Below are 19,662 nucleotides of genomic sequence, written 5' to 3'. Positions count from 1 at the left end.
CTGCCGATTTCACACAATCACACCATCTGTCTAAAAGACCCTGGATGAAAGCATGGGTCCGGAAACGAGTCTTCCGCTTCCTGCCGAATTCACTAATACTGAGGAATACGTCGAGTCGCTGCTCAATTTGACTACTTCCTCATGGCTACTTCAGACGCTCTGCGGAGGCGTCCACATACTGGATTTCTACACTCGCTCACCTGATCTCTACTCCCATATCCTGCCGCAGTCATGGAGAGACTGGTTCAAGACGCGAGATATTATGGACATCTTGGACCTACTGATGAGGGAAGACCTCAGTCAGTTCGACGTTAAGAGAGACCCCAGCGAAAACACCTGGCGGGACGGATCTGCGCCTCCCGAGGAACTGCTAGACTATATTCGCACCGTGCGAAAGCATCTGCTAGCTCGCGACTTTCCTCCACCAAACTCGGGCATTGAGCCTCAGAAAGCTGCTATATCACGTCACATCGCAACCGGGATGAAAGTGAAAAAGGTGCACGAGGTTGACAACTTTGCGCGCTACATTGACAGACTCACCTCCGAGATAGCACAGTCTGACAGGAAACCCATCACCCATCTTGTCGACTTCGGCTCTGGTCAGAACTATCTTGGGCGCGCGCTTGCTGCTCCACCTTACTCTAAGCACATTGTTGCTGTGGAAAGTAAACAGCACAATATAGAGGGCGCAAAAAACATGGATATCCTAGCTAAGTTGGTAGCCAAGCCCATTGTTATGAGGAACAAGAAGGAGTACCGCGCCAAAATGGGCAAAACGAAGAAGGGCAACAAGACCGAAGGCACTGAGACTACAGCTTTGCTCGATGAATCCATCTCATCCAATGCAAAGGGGGATGACTCAGCCACGAATGGTCATGATCAGGAAGTAACATCCGCTTCAGCTACTGAAGATCCTGTAGCAGCTTCACCACCCCAGAACGGCGTGAACTGCGATGAAGATGGCTGCGCACTACATCCAGTCTCGGAAGCCGCCGCAGATCCCGTCCCGACTACCAAGACTTCTACTCTACAAATATATAATGAAGGCCATGGCAGCGTACAGTACGTTGAACACGTCATTAAGGGTGGTGATCTGACACCTGTCATCGATCAAGTACTGGACAGCTCCAGCGTACCCGAAGAGGCGGTGACCTCAGAAACAGCCGTGGTCGCCGAAGCTACTGACTTGAACGTTGTACCCAAACCAAAGGATGTAAACGCAATGGTCATTTCGCTGCACTCATGCGGCAATCTCGTTCATTTCGGACTACGCTCCATGCTTCTCAACCCACATATCTCTGCAGTAGCCATGGTAGGGTGCTGTTACAATCTGGTCACGGAACGTCTTGGACCTCCTACTTATAAGCTACCTACACTCCGTCCTAATCATCCACGCCTCGAGTCTACCTCCAAAGCGTTTGACCCAAACGGATTTCCCATGTCAGAGAAACTCGCAAATTACCCATTGCTATATACACCTCTGGAACGGTCAGATGACGGCTCGGAATCAAATACTGGCAACCCCGAACGACCAAAGGGTATACGTCTCAACATCACAGCCCGCATGATGGCTGTGCAGGCACCTTTCAACTGGGGCGTGGCCGACTCAGAACTCTTCTTCACTCGCCACTTTTATCGAGCTCTACTCCAGCGCATCTTCCTAGATCGTGGCGTCGTTTCGGCACCTTTGGACGAGCAGGGCCTTGTTGGCAGCGCAGTCTCAGCTAATGGTCACACCTCGCAAGTGAACTGGACCCCACCAAACGGTCGTGGCCCTGGCCTATCTTCGGACGGTACAACCACGCCCCTCACTATAGGCACGTTGCGCAAGTTTGCATACAGCGATTTCGTCTCCTACGTTCGAGCTGCGCTAGCGAAACTCACAACAGAGAATTCTTTCTGTCAGGTTGATCCTGAGTTCATAAGAGAAAAGATGGATGGTTTGACAGATGAAGACGTCAGAAATTACGAAGTCAGCTATGCTGAGAGAAAGAAGGAATTGAGCGTCATGTGGAGCTTGATGGCCTTCAGCGCTGGCGTAGTCGAAGCTGTCGTCGTGACAGATCGATACTTGTGGCTTAAGGAGCAGGAAGAAGTTGAACATGCGTGGGTTGAACCTGTGTTTGAATACAAGTACAGTCCGCGCAACCTTGTCGTCGTAGGCATCAAGAAGCAGAGCGACATGCACAGTCCTAGTCAATGAGATGGCTGGTTCAGTCAAAATCGCACAGTTCGATCGACATGAGTCGTCACTGAAGTTACTGCAAGCCTTGCAATTGTGTGAGGACTCTCCCTGAAACACCGCATAGCCACCGCTGGCACCGTTTCTCGTGGTGGGCCCTTATGAGCAATGTGCCTTAAGCGTGCCAGGCGTCCACAAAAACTAGACGTTACAATCCAAGGCCCCCAAGCCGACCGCACAATTGCGCGCATTCTCAGCTCATACACGACTCGGCGTGCCGTCACAAGACATGACCTCACCAGTCGGCTGAGACTGTGCCGAATGGCTGGGTTGCGGCGTCCAGCCCTTCTCGGATCGTGGCCGGATCGTGCGCTTTTAGTGGGCGTGCCTAATGCTTGGCATGCGAGGTGCGCATAGCAGAGAAAGCAGTCGCTACCGAAAACACTCAGGAGACACAAGCGATCACAACAGCACTCAGCCTCACGAGCACCAGCACCAACGAGATCACAAATTTGACGAGTATGAAACACAAATCCCGGGGTTTTCATATCGAATTGCAGCGCCGCAGGAGGGCAGCGCCACAGGATTTAGCCGCTGCGACAGAATCCACTCACAGTACTCCGCTTACCCGCAGATATCCACTTCCGTCCCATGTTTCCTCGTCTGATTTGCTCAGTACGCCCAAAAGCCACAACGCCAGCCTACTTTGAGCGACACGCTTAAGGCGGGCAACGCGCAGGGCCCTTACAGCCAAGACCTAAACAAAGCGCGGCAGACGTACACGAGATGGGGGCGCTGTTTAGGCAGCGGCCGCTACTGTTTATGGCCTTACAGGTGACAAGGCTATGCAATGCGCGTTGTGATTAAGATGGCGACTGTGCCCACGTGTTGAGGCTGCTCGCGACTTTTTCCAAAGCTGGATAGAAAGAGCTGGGTCGAGGAGCGTGTATCACAGGATATCGAGGCATACCCGCACAGATCTTGGCCACTTCTGAGAATATATATTGACGGCGGTTCACGAAACACCAACGAACAAGATCGGACACGATATACGAGTTGGGGTGGCATCCCAAGCTGTTGTTATATCTAAAACAAGACGACAAAAGAGACGGATAAGACGCGAGACTTGACCACGTTACATCCACGACGCCCTACGTGTTGAACGATCAGACACCTGATCGTTTCGTATTCGTATTCCCGAACCTTTGGACATCAGACTATACAGCCCGCATTATTCCGGCATCATGAGGTCCTTCGTTGCGCTATCAGCGCTCCTGGTAGTTGCCACGGCACAGACAAGTTCGATAGACTTCAGCGACTCCTCACAAACCTTCGACATCATACCTACAGCAACACCAACAGCATCATCAATAGATGACATCGAAGTCAATCCCACGACTATAGAAGACGTCTCTGGACCGATAGAGACCAGCGAAGCTTGTGGGCAAATCGCCCAATTGGTATCAGATGATTTTTCAGACTTTCCGGCCGTAGATGCTGAACTCGCACACGCTTGTCTCAAATCACTGCCGTTCTACGCAGACGACGCATCAACGACAATTGACGAGATCAAGAAGGGAGTAGAGTTCCAGTCGACTCTCAGCTATCTTAAGGACCCGCCAAAAGGATGGCCAAATGACGCTGTTGACATCGTCGCTGGTCTGGATGATATCAAAAACAAAGTCGGATCTGGGCAGTACAATAACGAATTTGATTTCGAGACCGACATTGCATCCTTGTTGGTAAAAGCGCACGACGGGCATTTGGGCTGGAACGGAATGGCGTACGCAGGGATATTCAGGTGGCGACGAAGCAGCGCTTTTGCCCTTGTTTCTGCATCAAGAGATGGCAGCGACGTACCCCAAGTCTGGGCTTTGGAGGACTTCAACGGCACAGTTGGGTATGATCCCTCGCCCGTCACGCAAATCGACGGAAGAGATGTGGAGAGCTTTCTGCAGGACGAAGCAAACTTGAACGCCTATCATGACCCTGATACACGTTACAACGCCCTGTTTTTCTCCCAGGCAGCGGAGAACTATGGGTATTTCACCAGTCCAAGGTTTTATCCCGGTGCTACTACCAACGTAACTTATGAGAACGGCACGATCAACACGTACACCAATGGTGCTCTTGTCCTTCAACCCGAGTCTTGGGGCTACGTCAGCGATGCCGAATCGCTGTACAAGACCTACATTTTACCTCAGACAAGCTCGATGAGGATCAAGAAGAGGGAGCCCACTAAGATGCCTCTACATCTGGAGAATCCGCGCGACTACGAGTTCAGGGGTACTTTTGCGCAACAACACGCTTCGGTGCCGTTGCTCTACCCGGAACCAGTCGTTGCTCACTCGGCAGATCAGGTGCCTTTGGCTGGATTCTTCGTCAACACCGGTGTTGGCGAGATTGGTGTATTAGTGGTGACGACATTCAACACAGAAGATGTCGCAGGTGCCCAGGAGTTCCAAGCCGTAGTCCAGGAGTACATTTCTGAAGCCAAGTCCCGCGGCGTAGAGAAGATCATCATCGATCTACGTGCCAACAACGGCGGCAAGGTACTTTCTGGTTACGACATGTATCTGCAATTCTTCCCGACCCAACAACCACAGACCCAAAACCGGTACCGTGGACACCGAGCCAGCGAGGTCTTCGGTGAGAATATTTCGAGCTTCAAGCAGATCAATATTCTCAATGCCGAACTCTTCACAAGCCCATTCAGCAACGACGCCTACCTCTCTTCCACTGGCGACGAATTTTCAGACTGGAACGCAATGTACCCACCTGAGCTATTCAACAACGACAAGTTTACTGCTCTACTGAAATACAACCTCAGTGACCCCTTGACGACAAGCAGCGAGCGCACCGCCGTCGGCATCACCATGACAGGCTACAACGAGCGCAGCAACTTCACCACGGACCCCTTCCGCGCCGAAGACATCATCTTGCTTACCGACGGTGTCTGCGCCTCAACCTGCTCCATCTTCGTCGAACTCATGGTCCAGCAATCTGGCGTACGCAGTCTCGCTATCGGTGGCCGTCCGAACTTCGGTCCCATGGTAGCCGTTGGCGGCACAAAGGGAACCTTAGTGATCCCTACTCTTTACATGGAAGCCTTGACCACATACGTAACCGCTGAATTCGCCTCTTCCCGCTCAGAAGCCAACGACTGGGCACAGTTCCTCCCCACAGCCCCACCTATCGCTGTAATGGATGCCAGCGTAAACTTCCAGGACAACATCCGCGCGGGCTTTGAGTCCGCGGGCGTGCCAACACAGTTCCTGAACGACACAGCAAGTTGCCGGATCTGGTATGAGCCGGAGCATTACTTTAATGTGACGAGACTGTGGGAGAAGGCGGCGAATGTGGCGTTTGGCAATAATGGAGGCATGGATGAGAGCGCTTGCGTAGCGGGCAGTGTGACGAGTTCGGATCAGCAGCAGGGTAAGGGTGATACTAACCCTGAGAGCACAGGCGATGGAAGTGCACAAGGAGGTGACGATGAGGATGCAGCGAGTGGGCTTAGGGTCGGATGGACGGGTCTGCTTGCGACTGTTGGCGCGGTCACGCTCAGCTTCTGTTTGATGTAGAGCACAGCTCATGTAGAGCGCCTTGCGCAATGTTACATCTTCGCTTTCACGACATGCGACTTTTGCTCTCTTGTCCATGTTGTCACAAACCCAACCGACGAACAATGTAGATGCCGTTGTGTATGTAAAGTAATGCTCATTCACTTTCTTCATCGCTTGTCACGCATTGCGGGCATCAATCTCATCATATGGGTATCCAACGCTGGTACTTCCTCCACTTCATGCACTCTCATACTGACCTTCCGAAGCCAATGCGTCCAACGTGCCGATCCAGTATGACTTCGCGACCCCTCACCGCGGCCCAACCAAGACTGACTTTTCCCGGTACAGTAGGATCAGAGTCGGCGTTCCTTGCCAGAAGCATGCATTTCCCTTCTGAGGTCTGCAAGACATACTGTTCGGGTGTGATAACCAGCTCTCCATAATCTTCTTCTTCCTCGTCATAATCCTCTTCACCATCGTCGTCGTCGTCTGCGATCTCCTCACCACTCCCACACTCACTTGGTGCCATGCCAAATACCAGATCAGGGAAGACGCTCAACGCCCCACAGTCCACGTACAGCACTTCCTCGCCGTCCCTGGCTTGCTGTTCGGTAGTCGTAGCTAGCAGCAAGACGTCCCAGATACCCTTTGGAACGTATATGTAGGGTGTACTTAGATCGAGAGTCGCGGATTGAGCGGGCGTGGTAAGCATACCATCCTTCCTGATGCCAATGTCTAGTATGGGGATGCGTGCGCCTAGCATGAACAGAGTATGCAGTGGTAGCTGTGGGGTCCATGTGAACCGATCGGTAAACTGGGGCCAAAGTGCTGCTTGACGTGTACTGGAGAATGTAGCGGTACCCTTGAGCGAAGAGTTGAGGGGAATGTTGATGGTGATGGCGTGGTCGGCGACCTCTTCGATGCCGTACCCAACCAATGGACCTTGGAGTTGGTCGAGACGGGTACGCGTGAAGTCATCGTCGGAGGCAGCGAAGGTGTAGTGAAGGTTTTGGTCCAGCTGCTGGGGTGTCAGTTTGATACCAAGATAAGATCGGTTGTTCTTGACATACTGTGAGAGTGAGTGCACGTGACGACGCTGGCTTGGAGTCTAGCAACGGCTTTTGCTGTTGCAGCGAGGGGTCTAGATACGCCGCCGCCGTCAGAAGCGGCAGCGACGTGAAGAGCATTGTTTGAAGCATTTTGGCGGTTGGTGAGTGACCTGGGAGGCGCGGGTAAGGGAGTTCTTTATCATCTTGCACCCGCCCAAGCGGATCCTTTGCCCTCGCCGCAATATATTGCGCCCATTAGCCTTCACTTAACCCGACTGCGCATTTTTGCTATATAATTGGGGTCGCAAACCTCGCCGCTGGATAATAGCTCGTGTGGCGCCTGCAGTTCCGTTGTGGTTCGCTGACGGCGACGATGCGACCAGGGTGCGCATGCAGCTCGGCTGCTCTTTGGAGGCGCGCAAGCACATGAAACTATACTTGGCGCGACGATGCAGCAGACACGGCGGTATTTTTGGTTCATCATCATGGCATGAACTTATGGGGTCGGCAAATAATACCAGAAATATACGTCTGCGTCTGCGTGTATTAATTGGGATCGTAGCTAATCATGACGGCGCAACCTACAACCCCGTTAGATTAGTCCTGCATAGACCGAGTTTCTGTCGTGTCAAGGTCGTAGTGGTAGCTTTGATTGTCTCGAAGTAAGCCTGTCCGTCTCTTTGCAGGGCTGACACCGGCCTGAACAGACATGGTCTGGAATCGAAAGAAACTTCGTCAGCACGCAGAGCTAATTCAAACACAAGCAGTAGTCAGAGCCCGAGAGAAGAAGAGCACAGCTATCGAGGTCGGCTGTCTGGAGCATTGACGGCTGGCGGAGGCATCACTTCTCGTCGCAGAAATCTTCGGTGACATTGCTTGTTGCGGCAGATTGCTGTGGCCGAGCTTGGCAGATTGTCTCAGACAGTCGGTGACCTGACCCGGGCACTGAAGACGCTTCAGTCTTCAATGTGAGAATCTGCTCGTCCGTGAGATGATTGTGATATGTAGTTATTGGTGAGCGGTGGTAGACAAGAGCGAACGCGTGTCGGAACCATGCGACCGGGCGGATCATCTTATCGGGGCTGGGGCCCCGGATGCGGCAGCTGTCACGCTGCAACCAGCGACTCACAAACACCACAGAACCATACTTCGCCTACCGACCTCAACAATTCGTATGCCCGCACTGCGCGGGTAGATGGACGAGCTGCTTTTTGCCACCTGCAGCTACACTCCCCGAGTTCGGATCTCCACGGGCCGCGATGAAGCGTGACTGCGACCCGGCAAACAGTGCCGTCGCGCGACGATGGTGAACTAACAGTGGCATCGCAATGAAGCTGAAGTCTGTGCATAGCTGCAATGATGCCGTCAGCAAAGGGCCTTCCACGGTACCGCGTCCTCCACCAAGCGCTTTCGGAATGCGATGGCCGTCATTTCCTTGGTGAGGACCAAGCGCGCAGTCGTTTCATGCCATCGCGATCGCCTCGAACCAGCAGATTGTCCTGGAGCGAACAAAGTCTTGATTCTCTCAACGAGGCTGTGTAGAGCGGCGGGAAATGGACGGACGCGCAATTCGCTCGCGATCAAGACGTCGTCCAGGCATGCGCCTGCCAGTCATTGGGCTTATTGCCCCTGACCAAGGCTCGGCGGGCTTCTGCTAATTCATGACTATGGACTTGGCTGCTTGGTCTCCGCGATTCCTGCGCGCCCGCCAACACCCATCGACTTGGCGCGCAGCAGCGCCAGACAACCCATGAGGGTTGGCAAGTTCCACATGTAGCACTCGGGGGTAACCAAGAAATTGCTCTGTTGCCGCTTCAAATACTGTCGCTAGCCCGGCTTCCGCCTCGACGATTGCATGCCCTCTGTGTGAGAATTACCTTTCCTACTTTACCAGTCACTCGTTAGACTTCCAATCGCTTTTCTATTTGCCTTTTAATTCTACTTCTTCTCCTGCGCCCGTCATGAAGACCTCTGTCGTCTTCTCCATCTTGGGAGCCGCTATTGCTCCCGCCTTTGCCAGCGTCGTCGCCCGCCAGTCAAAGGGAAAGCTGCCACCGGTCACCGTCAAGGGCAATGCCTTCTTCGCCGGCGATGAGCGTTTCTACGTCCGTGGCGTTGCCTACCAGCCAGGTCCGTCTTTGTGTCACAAGGAATAAACAACCACGGTACTAACAGTGTTTAGGTGGTGCCGCCGACGCACAAGACCCTCTGCTCGACCTCGAGGGTCTCGCACGCGATGTCGAGAACTTCAAGTCGCTCGGCATCAACACTGTCCGTATCTACACCATCGACAACTCAAAGAACCACGATGAGGGTATGAAGATGCTCGACGACGCTGGTATCTACCTGGCGCTCGATGCCAACACGCCCGACTATTCTCTCAACCGTGAGAACGAGGACACCCTCCACCGCTCGTACAACGATGTGTACCTGCAGTCCGTGTTTGCCACCATCGACGCATTCGCCGACTACAACAACCTGCTCCTCTTCTTTTCCGGAAACGAGGTCATCAACGCGAAGAACAACACCAACGCTGCTCCTTACATCAAGGCTGTCACTCGTGACATGAAGCAGTACATCTCCAACAGGCACAACCGTGTCATTCCCGTTGGATACTCTGCCGCTGATGTTTCGGAGAACATTGAGTTCCAGGCTCTCTACTTCAACTGCGGTACTGACGATGAGCGCTCCGACTTCTTTGCCTTCAACGACTACTCCTGGTGCGACCCCTCGTCTTTCACCCAGTCTGGATGGGACCAGAAGGTCAAGACCTACGAGGACTACAGCAAGCCCATCTTCCTGTCTGAGTTTGGCTGCATCACCAACACCCGCCAGTGGGGCGAGATCGAGGCTCTCTACTCTACCAACATGACCGGCGTCTACTCTGGTGGTCTCGCTTACGAATACACTGTTGAGCCCAACGGTTACGGTCTTGTCGAGGTCGGCGACGATGGCAAAATCTCGCCCAACGAGGACTTCGAGCGTCTCGCTGAGGCTTACAAGAAGACTGCTAACCCCTCCGGTGCTGGTGGCTTCAAGGAGAACGGCGAGGCTTCCGAGTGCCCTTCTGAGTCTGACGAGTGGCAAGTCGAGGGCACCACCCTCCCTGCTATTCCCAGCAAGGCTATGGCGTTCATGGATGAAGGTGCCGGAGAGGGTCCTGGTCTTGAGGGTGATGGCTCGCACTTCGCTGGCGAACCCAGCGAGTCCACTGCTACCCCCGGATCTGGAAGCCCCACTCGCTCGCCCACTCCCGGCTCCAGCGGCGGTGCTGGCAACCCCGAGGGTGCTGCTGCTGGTCTCGACGTACCCCTCCGTTTCGTCGCTATGATCGCTGCCAGCGCTCTCTTCGGTGCCGCCATTGTATTCTAGATGGATCGTTGCTGAGGTGTGCAAAGCTTGTGTCTTTCTGTGAGCAAGCATACGGGATAGATGTAGAAGAATCGTTTTATTTGTTTGTGGAGTTTTTGACTGCCATAGTCGGCATTGTATACACCTCGGTCGTCACAGATGCGGGGTCTTTTGTGTAGTAATACATACATACATGAACATGCTCCTCGTATTTCGAACGATTCGTCTGACTTCGGAAAGTGAATGTCGACTAGATAATGTGCTAGCGTTGGCGAAGTGTGCCTGACAAACACGACCCCGCCAATGCGGATGCGATGCAGTGAGGCTAGCGGCGTGGACCCTGGTTTTCGAAGGCAGCAATGGAAGCTTCCATGGTTGTGATTGTACCAAGACCAACTTCTTTCACCAGCATTCGAGAGCAAGCCTCTATAAAAGCCGTCGCACCTCCTACCCCGCTTTACATCGCCGCCTATTCTTCTGTTCAACTATACCTTACCCCGCCATGGACGACGCCCGCAAAGGCGACGCTGCTCTCAGCGCAAGCAAACCCGACGAAGCGATTGAACACTACACCAAGGCTCTCGCAGTCAACACCACGGCCGTCAAGTACTACATCGGCCGCGCCACAGCCTACCAGCGCACTGCCAAATACGCCGAATCCCTCCGCGATGCCGAACTCGCCGTCGTCCTTGCAAAGAAACGCGGCTCGCGCGAGCTCATCAAGGACGCCCAGTTCCGACGCGCCGTCGCTCTGTTCCACCTCGGAAGATATGCAGACGCCGACCATCTGCTGAAAACCGTAAAGGGCCTTGACGAGAAGGACAAGATGCTGCCCATTTGGGAGTCCAAGGTCGCAACAAAATTGAAGGATGTACCAGAAGACGACGAGATGAGGAAGGTCACCGTCAAGGAGACTCCGGAGGTCGATGTGCCCAGCGCACCAGTCTCTGCCGCCCCAGCGAAGGCCGAGCAGCCCGCCCCGTCTCAGGCCCCGAAGCCTGTCGCCCCAACCCCGAAAGACAAAATCAAGACCGATTGGTACCAGTCGCCTGAAACTGTTACCCTCACAATCATGGCCAAGGGTGTGGCCAAAGACAAAGTCAGCGTAGAATTCGAGGAGAGATCCGTGTCCGTCGCATTCCCTACTGCCGACTCGTCGGATTACAGCTACAGCGCCGACCCTCTATACGAAAAGATCGACCCTTCACAATCGAAATATCGAGTCACACCCACCAAGTTGGAGATAACAATGCGCAAGGCAACCACGGGGCTGAAATGGCATGATCTTGAGCACCCCGACGGCGACGTTGGCTCTGCTGAAGCATCCACTATTTCTCTGCCCGTCCGCCCAACCAAAGACACCGCCCCTGCATACCCAACGTCCTCCAAGTCAGGTGCGAAGAATTGGGATAAGGTCGTGGTGAACGATCTCGACGACAAAGACGAGATTGAGGGCGACGAGACATCACACTTCTTTAAGCAGCTGTACAGCGGCGCCACCCCCGAGCAGCAACGAGCTATGATGAAGAGCTACTCGGAAAGCGGCGGCACAGTCCTTAGTACCGACTGGAGTAACGTTGGCAACAAGACCATAACCCCCGAACCACCCGAGGGTATGGAGGCCAAGAAATACTCGGGATGATTGTTGCCTCGCAGCGAGAGCACGAGTGTTTGCCTTATAAGTAGAAGATAACGTTTCATGATATGATGCATAGCAGGGTGTTTGGGTAGGCATTAGGAGTTATACCCACAAGACTGAGCGCACGTAAGAAGCCGTATACGTGGATTTTGCACTGGAATATAAACATCTTCCTTCGACCATGCAGCCATCTGTGAACATTTACCAACGATAAGAGGATATTTGACGCGTCCAATCTGAATCATCCAAGCACCTATACTGTTACGATCTCCATCGTACATCGTAAAGATCTTGGCAACTAAAGCGTTAGGAATAATTGCGGGGAAATTGAACTGTTTTCGTAACCTCGCGTTGCGTAAGCACCGAAAGATCCGAGCTGACATTTCTACGTTGAGCGGAGATCCGCAACGGAGAGGGTTGGTCCCCGAGGCGAGACAGGGTTCCCCACAGACGTCATAGCCATCGCATCGCAACTCCGACTTTGCGCTTCCCATATGTACGACATGTAAACATATAAGGATGCAACATCCTGAACTCGTAAATCGCCTTACTACGTGCGTGGATCTTGAGGCAGGCTGAACAGCTCTCTTGTGGATGTTCGCCCAAACTGCACGCACATCGTCGACTTTCTACAAACTGAGCTTCTATACATCGTCAGCATACAATCATATCCCACGCTTACAACAACACGGCCCTACGCGTTCACTGAGAGCCATGGCTACCGGTTCAAAGGTTCATCTCGAGGCTTCGCAGAAGCCCCATTTCTACGTCAAAGGACTAAAGGCTGAGAGCGCAGAAAAGGCGAGCCAGCTTTTGCAAGTCAACCACGAGAAGCATCACATCTTCTTCAATCAGAGCGGATTCCATGTAAGATATGTAAGTGACATCAACATGTGTCAAGGCTTACCAGTCCATCTAGAACCACATCGCCCATCATCTCCTCACTCTGTTCGCGCTCAACGCTTCGCCAGAAGAACTCCAAAAAGCATACGACGTAAATGTATCCTATCAACGCCCATCAGAACCCCTCGAAAAGTCTATCGTCAATGATATGCACAAGCCGGAGTGCTTCAAGTCCTACCTTGGGCAGGAAAAATACTACCACGATTTCCTTGTCTACTTCCAACAAGAGATTGATAAGAGCGGTTGGCAACGCGTACTGCACGAGCACCTGTTTGCTGAAACCGAACTTGCAGACGATTTGCTGGCGCGCATGTTTGCTGGGTTTCTGCATCCCATCATACATCTTGGATTTGGCATCGAGTTCCAGCAGCCCGCCATTATTGCGGAAGCGCTAGCGCAGGCCGCCGTACACGATAACTGGATAGCATCGCTGTTCTTTGGGTGCGAAAAGGCTGCTAAAGAAAGCAGAAGCAAAGATGGACCGAAGAAGACAGTCGTGCAGATACTGGAGGAATGCAGGAAAGACGACAAGTTGAGCAAAGCCGCGCACTGGGACGATGGAAACAAGGTTCGAGATGGAATCATCAAAAGAGCGCCTGAGGAGATGATCAAGTATGCGACGCAGTATACTGTTAAAGAGGGGGAATTGGAAGAAAAGACAGCTGAGATGATCAACGCTGTGGGTACGTTAGCAGTCCTTCTCCTTCCCCATTCGGTTCCATACTGTTCCACCAACATCACACTAACACGACTCAACAACAGTTTACTACACCGCCGCTGCGCAACGCCCACCTCATCAAGTCAAATTCGACTTCTACTTTATCCACTGCCTAAATTCGAGTATCTTCTTCTCCGCCTTCCTGTCTCCCTCTTCCTCCCTGTCTCCAGCGATCCAACGCCGACTTCTAGAATGGAAGATCTGGATGGATATCACAATGTACGTTTCGCGCGGCTGTCCAACTCTCCTCGTGGATGAAATTACCGACTACGCGCCCACGAAGGATGGCGGTATGGACGAAGTTATCAAGAGGGTGAATAATGTGGAGGATGATGGGCATGCGTGTAAGCTTGTAAGGGCGATTGCAAATGCCGAGGCGGTCTGCAAGAAGTGGGAGGGGAAAGAAGGAATGTTAGTTCAAGGGGATATGTGGAGGAAGTTGGGGCATATGGCTGTGGATAGTGTGGAGGCGGGTGAGCCGCATTGGGTGAGGAGTTGTGGATTTGCGGAAGCTTGGGAGAAGATTCCGTTGAGAGATGGGGCTAAATTGTGATGGGGTGGGAGGGTGGATGATCACTTGCAGGAAGATAGAGATGTGCATCGCGACACTGCACAGAGTAGAATGGATGCCATGTCTGCCCCTCACGGCACGGCCCTAGCGATTTGCTTTGAGGATGACGCCTTCTCCTCCTTTCATCACAGCAGCCCTACATGAAGCATATATTTGAATGACATATGAAGCGCATTGTCAGTGCAACCGTCAACGGAAGGGAAGCACGTCTTCGGATGCAACGTTCTCCTAGGCCAGCCCAAGCTCATCTCACAGGGCAGTATACGCTACGCCGGATCGATCGATCGAACCAAAATAATATTAAAAGACCGCTTCCTGCCTGGGGATCCACGGTCAATGCAAACCAGCGTGGACGTGGGAGAAGGGCGACATGCGATTGTAGGAGTACAGTGAGTGATGTGCTGTGCGGGCCGCCCATGCACACATCCCTTCTCCCCTTGGTGTATACCAGATAGTCTTCCCCAGGTGTCGCAGATCCGCGGCTCGGGCAAGGCATGTGGCGGCGGCGCAGGTAGCAGCAAGGAGCAACGTAGTTAGTCACACTATCTGTGGAACAATCGGGCGCAGGACTCGTGGATCATCATCGAGGGGTGCCCTATCGATACACAGCTTTCCTTGCTTGATCTGCGTGCCTTGGGTGACAAATCTTAGCACATCCGGCAGACATGACGGTGGAGTTACACATGCTGATCCTTGCCTCGCACAACCCCCAACGCAAGTCGAGGGTAGCATGAGTTTGACTTTGTTCCAGAAATTCATGCCTTGAAACGTTTTCGGACATGCTATGGGGGTTTGGCCAATAGGAGAGGCGGGGTACCTGAGCGAAGGCGTGTTTTACATATCTGCCTGAGAATGTCATCAAGGATCTGGGTTTGAGGGCAGTGTTGTGTTTGTAGGCGAGGACAGGAGGGGAGGTGTGAGACGAGTGACAGGTTAATCTTGGAGCAGCCTCGCTCGTGCTGCTGCGATGTCCCTGAGTGAGGAAGGGGCGCTGCGCTCAGCTCTTGCAGGTGTAGTGCCTTGCTCCTGCCGGTATAGTGCCTGCTCCTGCCGGTGTAGTGCTTGCTCCTGCTGGCATAGTGCTCAACTATACGAGCACGAATATGGTTCCTGCACTATTCTTGTCCCACAGTCCCACCGAGTAGTTGGTGTGTTTTCGTCTCATGTCCTAGCTCAAGGAGGCTGAGAAGAGGATCAGCTTCGCATGAGCGCGCGAGAATAGCACCGGCAAATCACAGAACAGGAGATAGTTTAGCCAGGCGCAGCACATGACGCCGTGGTGAGCGCTACTGCAGGAACGAAAATTCACTATCGATAGGCTGTATGGAGCCGGGGCGGGAATTACAGCACACGAGGCGAGGGGCGTGGCGCTTATGCCTCGCGTCCAACCACGGCGTGCGCTCGTGAGCAGCGAGGTCGTGAAGAAGGTTGTGCGACTGCTGTGCCGCACGAGGAGGCTGCTTTCGGACCACAAGCAGGACGCCGTGTCGTGACAAGTCACCACCAAGCAACCAAGCAGAGTAGCGAAATGGCGAACGAGAGTTACGCTTCGCCGCGTTATTGCCGCGCCGGTTGGAGCCAGTTGGCGCAATCTCGCTGTCCCGGGGTCCCGCGCAAATGGAGGCAGACAGCCGCTCACCGACTACTACAGAGAGGGGGCCAGCAGTGGCAGCGTTGTTTTGGCGTGGTGCAAACAGCCGCAGAACAGCAGGTGGCCAGAGATCAGCCGCCCCTATCGTAAAAGAAAAGGAGGTTTATCGCGATGACATAGACGCCACTGCCGACACCCGCATTGCAATTGCGATGTGCCATTTCAGTGGGTCGCCATGATGTCGCCGCCGCCGGTGCAGCACTTCGGGACCGTCTGCCAGTGGGAGCGGCGGCCTGTGAGATTGCGATGCTGCAACGGGCCACGGCTTGCCGCCAATTCAGGTACCCAGACTACCTATACCAAACAAAGACGACAGAAAGCGATGATCCGGCCTCATTGTGGCACGCCGGCCGGTGTTACGTGCGACCACCTACCGAATACGCAGATGAGCCAGGTGCGCGAGGGTGGAGTAGATCGCCTTGGACATGAGACGTTGGAGCAGCAGCGTCGACGACGGGAGCGGCGCGGATGCTTCACCATCACCACCATCACCAGCGCCGCCTCCACACAATGCGGCTCCTCAGCGTGCCCGATTCATTTGGCCCAGCAAGGCTGCCGGCCGGTACTCAGCTTATCCATGTGAAGGATCCCCTAACTGACATGTTTCAGCTTACTGTTCCTGGACTAGCGGCCGGTGCGCAGCGCCTCACGGTCCAACGAGAGCATGGCAGCACGCTCCCAGGACGTCCCATGCTCCACGTACTAATCTAGGGTTTCACCTCGCTAAACCAAAGTATGCCTTCATCTCCCCTAAAAGAAGCCTCTAGCACCGTTCCAGCGTGATAACCGCCCGTTTGCCCATCTCTCCCGTCCTTCTTTTACTGCGTCCTTTCCTTCGCCTTGTCACTCCTTTGGCACCGCCAGCAACATTCGCTACCCATCCAACTAGTTGTCTTCGTGACAACGCTACACTCCTTTCTAGGTCTATCTTCTTGAAGCGCAGGAGAGTCCTGGCGCCCGACTTATTCACTTCGTCAACCTACCCGGAAGCGACTTCGAATCCCCTCCGACCAACATAGTGAAAAAAGCACTCACCTTGTCTCAACAACCGACCTTCTCGCAAGACTACTCAACCACCGACTCCCCTCCCAATTCAAGTCGACCGACCATTCAACCATGAAGTCTTTCGCACCCTTCTACGCGGCGGCCGTCCTCTCCGGCACTGCCAGCGCCTTCTGGCGCATGCCCTGTACCGACCGCACTGCGCTTGCGCGTCTCGACCCCATCGTCGACGAGGGAACTGCTTCCTCTCACAGCCACACCATCCACGGTGGAAGCAGTAAGTGAAGACCGCCCCCTCCTGCTTCGGCCCTCTTGGCAAGGCGTATGATGAGTGAGCATGTGTTCTGGATCTGTCAGGGTGTTCCAAACAAGGGGACCCCAACCTGACTGGGTACACGCGAATCATTCATGCGACGACTCTCCATTTGGGCGCCTGAGGCAGGGGCTGTTTCGCGGATAGTACATTTTGCTAACAGCCGACAGACTTCGCCGAGACCACCACCTATGACATGCTCCGTAAGTCGGACTGCACCTCGTGCCAGTTCGACGACGACAAGTCCGCCTACTGGACCCCTTCGCTCCACTTCGTCCACGAGAATGGCAAGACCGAGATCGTTCCCCAGATCGGTGGTATGCTCGCATACTACCTTCTCATCGGCGACAACCTCGAGGCTTTCCCTGAGGGCTTCCAGATGCTCGCTGGTGACACACGTCTCCGCAACTTCACCGGTCCCGTTCCTGACCCGCCAACCTCTTCCTGGACTGCGGACGACATGACCCAGCTGTCTCTTGGCCAGAAGGCCATCGGCATGAACTGCATGAACTACGGCAGGGCCCCTGAGGGCTCGCGCTACCGCCACTTCCTCCCTGACAAGGAGTACATGGACGAGAACTGCGCTGACGGTATCCGTGCTGAGATCATGTTCCCCTCGTGCGGCAACGGCGATGCGACCGCTGATGACCACAAGAGCCACATGGCCTACCCTAACATGGTCGACGGTGGCGAGTGCCCCAAGGGCTACAACAAGCGCTACCCTACGCTCTTCTACGAGACCATCTGGAACACCAACAAGTTCAAGGGCATGCCCGGTCAATTCACCTTCTCTAACGGTGACCCCACTGGTAAGTTCACGTGCAAGCTTTCTTATGAGCCAATTACTAACTAGAATCAGGCTACGGATACCACGCTGATTTCATCAACGGCTGGAACATCGATACCCTCCAACAAGCTGTCTCGACCTGCACCAACCTCTCTGGTCGCGTTGAGGACTGCCCTGTCTTCGCCGGAAGCCTCCAGACCCAGGCCGAGCAAGCCATGTGCAAGATCCAGGACATGCCCAAGATCCTTGACATCGACGACTGCGCTGGTCCTTCCAACGGCCTCTGCGGTAACGTCAAGGTTCAATACGGACCCGAGTACGCCACTCCCCTCGAGGGAGGCGACAAGGACGACGAGGAGCCCGTCAAGCCCATCTCCTCCTCTGCCTCTGCCCCTGTCCCTACTCAGTCCTACGCTCCTGCCCACTCCCTCGGTGGCGGCGGTATCTCTGTCTACAACGTCGAGAGCCCTGCTACCATGGTTACCAAGTCCTCCTCTTCCTCCTCCATGGCCGATTACGCTGCGCCTGTCGTCACCCCCATTGCCGACATCGCCAACGCTCTGAAGGACGACGAGATTGTGTCCACCTCTACCTACACCAAAGACGGTGTCGTGTACGAGGTTGCCATTGTTGAGGTTGTCGTCACCACCACTGTTGGTGCTGACCGCCGCCGACACGCACACAAGCACCGCCGCGACCACAGTCACATGGGCCGCAACTAAGTCTTGACTTTTCAATGAAACAAAAAAGACTTTGACGATAAGCACCCAAAGCATAAACGGTTCTTGCATGCACATCGGCGTTCTTCTACGACAGCACACGACGACAATAGAGGAGACACTTGGTCCCTCCTGCCTAGCTTCTAGCATCCCTTCCTCTCGGCCCTCCATTGGGGCGGCCGGGGTTCGCGCGGATTGACATCACTTGACAAGACTCGTAGCTATGGCGAGGGTAAAATACCTTTTTCTTTGTCTGATTCCCTTTACCTTTCTGTACCATTCTGTTTTTGAACTGTTGGGTTGGTGTGTGTTTGGGGAAGGCTGTAGGAAGGCTGAGCCAGATCACAGCTTGTGCCCCCTTGTAGGGACAAGAAAGAAAGTGGATCTTAGAAACAAAGGAGAGATGTAGATTTGCGCACGATACCATTGAATCTGTTTTTTGCTTTGTTGTAAACGTCGTGCGTCTGGTGATCTATGCCTTGTAGTGTGGGTTGGTGAGTGGATTGACTTTTCCCTGTGGGATTCGGGGAGCTGTCTTGACTTGATCTTTTTGACTGTTGGTTGAGCATTCAATGCGCAACGGTACGTACATGTCTGCCATGCATCTACGTATCCTCTTGGTGACCAAGGTTAATGCGACTTGATCATTCATTCGACGGTTCTCATGTATTAACGTCGGTCTCACTTGTTCGACTACGAATAGATCGGTATCAATTTACAACAGAACTTCGTCTGCATCCTGTGACTTGCACTTGCGTCGAGAGCTCTATAATTGTCCACTACTTACGTCAATCGAGATGACTGGCTTCTAGTAATGGTCATTACGTAGTGTTGTTCAAGCAATATGTCCAGCATCACTTTTCGGTCACCGAGAAATCTTGAAACATGATGCGTTGTCCGGTACGAGACATGGAAATGAACCGCGGGGAGCTGACTTTTGTACACGTATCCGCTGCAGTATCGCTATCAAGTGAACCAATCTTCCTACACGTAACAAGCCTTTGCTCCTATCTTAGCAAACTAGCACGGCTTTGTGGACTTGACTGAGATTTGTTTCCACGGAGAGAAGCTCTTCTTCCTTCGTTGTATTCACTATCTCCGTCCCGGAGAGCGCACTACCTAGTCATGACTACTGCCTTCTAGGCTTCCTTCCACGCACCGAGAGGGGGGGGGGGGGGGGCGGGGGGGGGGGGGGGGGGGGGGGGGGGGGG

General features: G+C 53.8%; 7 protein-coding genes across 7 annotated transcripts; 6 read left to right on the top strand and 1 right to left on the bottom strand.

The window, feature by feature from the left end:
- Positions 1-52: 52 nt before the first annotated feature.
- J4E90_003198 (uncharacterized protein) lies at positions 53-2,203 on the top strand (the record flags this gene model as incomplete). Its single annotated transcript, XM_051432769.1, has 1 exon — positions 53-2,203. The coding sequence occupies one exon, from the start codon at positions 53-55 to the stop codon at positions 2,201-2,203; it is 2,151 nt and encodes a 716-aa protein (XP_051292667.1).
- A 1,223-nt stretch (positions 2,204-3,426) lies between these two features.
- On the top strand, positions 3,427-5,766 carry J4E90_003197 (uncharacterized protein; the record flags this gene model as incomplete). The annotated part of the gene is made up of 1 exon (XM_051432768.1): positions 3,427-5,766. The coding sequence occupies one exon, from the start codon at positions 3,427-3,429 to the stop codon at positions 5,764-5,766; it is 2,340 nt and encodes a 779-aa protein (XP_051292666.1).
- Positions 5,767-5,995: 229 nt separating this feature from the next.
- On the bottom strand, positions 5,996-6,947 carry J4E90_003196 (uncharacterized protein; the record flags this gene model as incomplete). Its single annotated transcript, XM_051432767.1, has 2 exons — positions 5,996-6,766; positions 6,819-6,947. 2 exons carry the CDS (start codon positions 6,945-6,947, stop codon positions 5,996-5,998), a joined length of 900 nt encoding a protein of 299 aa, XP_051292665.1.
- Positions 6,948-8,758: 1,811 nt separating this feature from the next.
- GEL1_1 (beta-glucanosyltransferase) lies at positions 8,759-10,169 on the top strand (the record flags this gene model as incomplete). The annotated part of the gene is made up of 2 exons (XM_051432766.1): positions 8,759-8,927; positions 8,980-10,169. The coding sequence occupies 2 exons, from the start codon at positions 8,759-8,761 to the stop codon at positions 10,167-10,169; spliced, it is 1,359 nt and encodes a 452-aa protein (XP_051292664.1).
- Positions 10,170-10,650: 481 nt separating this feature from the next.
- Positions 10,651-11,790, top strand: J4E90_003194 (uncharacterized protein; the record flags this gene model as incomplete). The annotated part of the gene is made up of 1 exon (XM_051432765.1): positions 10,651-11,790. One exon carries the CDS (start codon positions 10,651-10,653, stop codon positions 11,788-11,790), a length of 1,140 nt encoding a protein of 379 aa, XP_051292663.1.
- A 711-nt stretch (positions 11,791-12,501) lies between these two features.
- Positions 12,502-13,961, top strand: J4E90_003193 (uncharacterized protein; the record flags this gene model as incomplete). The annotated part of the gene is made up of 3 exons (XM_051432764.1): positions 12,502-12,654; positions 12,707-13,373; positions 13,453-13,961. The coding sequence occupies 3 exons, from the start codon at positions 12,502-12,504 to the stop codon at positions 13,959-13,961; spliced, it is 1,329 nt and encodes a 442-aa protein (XP_051292662.1).
- Positions 13,962-16,746: 2,785 nt separating this feature from the next.
- On the top strand, positions 16,747-18,454 carry J4E90_003192 (uncharacterized protein; the record flags this gene model as incomplete). The annotated part of the gene is made up of 3 exons (XM_051432763.1): positions 16,747-16,909; positions 17,116-17,754; positions 17,805-18,454. 3 exons carry the CDS (start codon positions 16,747-16,749, stop codon positions 18,452-18,454), a joined length of 1,452 nt encoding a protein of 483 aa, XP_051292661.1.
- Positions 18,455-19,662: the final 1,208 nt, after the last annotated feature.

This window comes from Alternaria incomplexa, assembly GCF_024043165.1.
Source record: "Alternaria incomplexa strain BMP 0042 chromosome Unknown scaffold_4, whole genome shotgun sequence".
In the NCBI taxonomy this organism is placed as follows: Eukaryota; Fungi; Ascomycota; class Dothideomycetes; order Pleosporales; family Pleosporaceae; genus Alternaria; species Alternaria incomplexa.
The sequence above is the reverse complement of the archived record's forward strand: the minus strand, read 5'-3'. Positions and strand labels throughout refer to the sequence as shown.